The sequence below is a fragment of the Eimeria tenella genome, genomic scaffold (genome assembly GCF_000499545.2).
Source record: "Eimeria tenella Houghton genomic scaffold, Eth_scaff114, whole genome shotgun sequence".
NCBI lineage: Eukaryota > Apicomplexa > Conoidasida > Eucoccidiorida > Eimeriidae > Eimeria > Eimeria tenella.
The window spans coordinates 7,043-9,136 of record NW_013541478.1 but is presented as its reverse complement, the minus strand read 5'-3'; the positions used below and the strand labels follow the sequence as shown (position 1 = coordinate 9,136).

General features: G+C 60.7%; 1 protein-coding gene across 1 annotated transcript in view; it reads right to left on the bottom strand.

Annotated features, from left to right (window-relative positions):
* Positions 1-2,094, bottom strand: part of ETH_00027600 (uncharacterized protein) — a gene marked incomplete at both ends in the record, with an annotated part of 4,612 nt that overhangs the window by 1,197 nt on the left and 1,321 nt on the right. Inside the window, 3 exons of the mRNA XM_013372946.1 lie at positions 320-694; positions 957-1,037; positions 1,631-2,079. Of these exons, the coding sequence (XP_013228400.1) occupies positions 320-694; positions 957-1,037; positions 1,631-2,079 (905 nt within the window). The remainder of the gene's footprint in view (positions 1-319; positions 695-956; positions 1,038-1,630; positions 2,080-2,094) is intronic.

Below are 2,094 nucleotides of genomic sequence, written 5' to 3'. Positions count from 1 at the left end.
AGCGAAGTCAACAGGAGTAGGGAATACAATTTGCTGCAGCTGCTGCAGCTGCTGCGCTGCAAGCTGCAGCGGCAGCAAACCCCGACTTGTCCTGAGCAGCAACAGCAGCAGCAGCAGCAGCAGGAAGAAGCAGGCATTAAGCAGACAAAAGTGGACACAGCTGCTGCATGCGGCAGCGCAGCAGCAGCAGCAGCACGGATCCGATCCCCTCGAGCTAAAGAGGCGCGCTCACAAACCCTATTTTAGGGATTGCAGAAGCGCAGTTGAGGAGATAATGAGGGTTTAGGGTTTAGGAAGCTAAGCTGCTGCTGTGCTGCACCTGTGACTTTCTGCATGCACCAGCCGCAGCAGCTGCAGATTTGGTGCCGCAGCACGCAGCAGCGGCACTGTTGCTGCTGCCAGCAGCGGCAGCTGCAGCTGCTGCAGCAGCGGGAGCGGACAGATGCCCCGTTCCTCCGCAGCAGCAGCAGCAGCAACTGCTGCTGCTTCTGCTGCGGCGTCGGTCATCAAGCCGATAGGCGGCCCGGCCTCCATGACCTGCTGCTGCTGCTGCTGCTGCTGCCGCGGCTCGTGCTGCAGCAGCTGCTGCAGCGCAGCAGCAAACAGACCAGTGGTCTGGACCAGCGCTTCGTCGTCGTCGCAGTCCGCGTGAACAGACAAAGACCGCAAAGCGGTGCAGCCCCGCAGCAGCAGCCTGCAGCAGCGCAGCAGCAACACGCAGCAGCCATTTCGCGCGCTGCTGCTGCTGCAGCTGGTGCAGGAGCAGCAGCTGCAGCAGCAGCAGCACCTAGTGCGCCGGCGCCACTGCTGCTGCTGCTGCCGCTGCTGCGTCTATATTCAAACGCTGGACAAGGCGCTAGGATTGAGCTTGCCAGCTTTACTGCTGAGGCGCCAGCTGCTGCTGCTGCTGCAGCAGCAGCAGCAGCAGCTGCTGCTGCTGCTGCTGTGCTGCGTACCCGAGTTTGTGCTGCCTTGGGCAAACGTCTGCCCAGTGCAGCCGCAGCACTTCCAAGTTGGGAAAGCTGCACTCCCCACACCTGTAGCACAGCAGCAGCCACCAGCAGCTAGCTAGCTGGTTAGCTAGCTAGCTAGCTAGCTAGCTAGCTGGCTAGCTAGCTGGTTAGCTAGCTAGCTAGCTGGTTAGCTAGCTAACTAGCTGACTAGCTAGCTAACTAACTGGTTAGCTAGCTAGCTGGTTAGCTGGCTAGCCAGCTAACCAGCTAGCTGACTACCCAACTGTATAGCTAGCTAGCTAGTTAGCTGCCCAGCTAGCTAGCCAGCTAGATGGTTGGTTAGGCGGCCAGCTAGTTGGCTAGCTAGTTGGCTAGCTACTTGACTAGCTAGCTAGCTAGCTAGCTACCTGGGCACAGCTAGCCGTGCAGCTAGCTGAATGCTCAGTGTGCTTTTACGGGAAGCAAAGGGCATTGGGCCAGCAGCAGCAGCAGCAGCAGCAGCAAAAGCAGCACTGGCAGCAGCGGCGGCCTCCACAGCAAAAGCGGCAGCAGCAACAGCTCCATAAAACGAGCACGGCAACGCAGCAGCAGCAAACAGCGCCACCAGCAGCAGCCGCCGCAACCAGCAGCCCCAGCAGCAGCAGCAGCAGCAGCAACAGCAGCAGCAGCAGGCTGACCTGAAGTTGTCTCGGGTGATGTTGACGAGCTGCATTTCTTTGAGAGCAGCTAATTTGAAGTTTAAATTAATTTGAGTAAAAGGAGAAACTCCAAAACCCCTGCGCAGCGAGAGGTCCAGCAGCAGCTGCTGCAGTTTGCTGCTGCAGCGCAGCAGCAGCGCCTCCATTGCTGCTGCGGGGATCCACAGCCGCGTGGACCGCCAGTGCGCAGGCAAGCTTGCTGCAGCGTCGCATGCAGAGCTGCTGCCGCTGCTGCTGCAGGTGCCGTTGCTGCTGCTGCTGCAGGTGCCGTTGCTGCTGCTGCTGCAGGTGCCGTTGCTGCTGCTGCTGGTGCCGTTGCTGCTGCTGCTGTCGTTGGGCGCACTGCCTGTGGGGGCTGCAGGGCCGGCAGCAGCGCCCGCCGCCGCCCCCTGCTGCTGCTGCTGCAGCAGCAGCTGCTGCTGCTGCTGCTGCAGCAGCAGCAG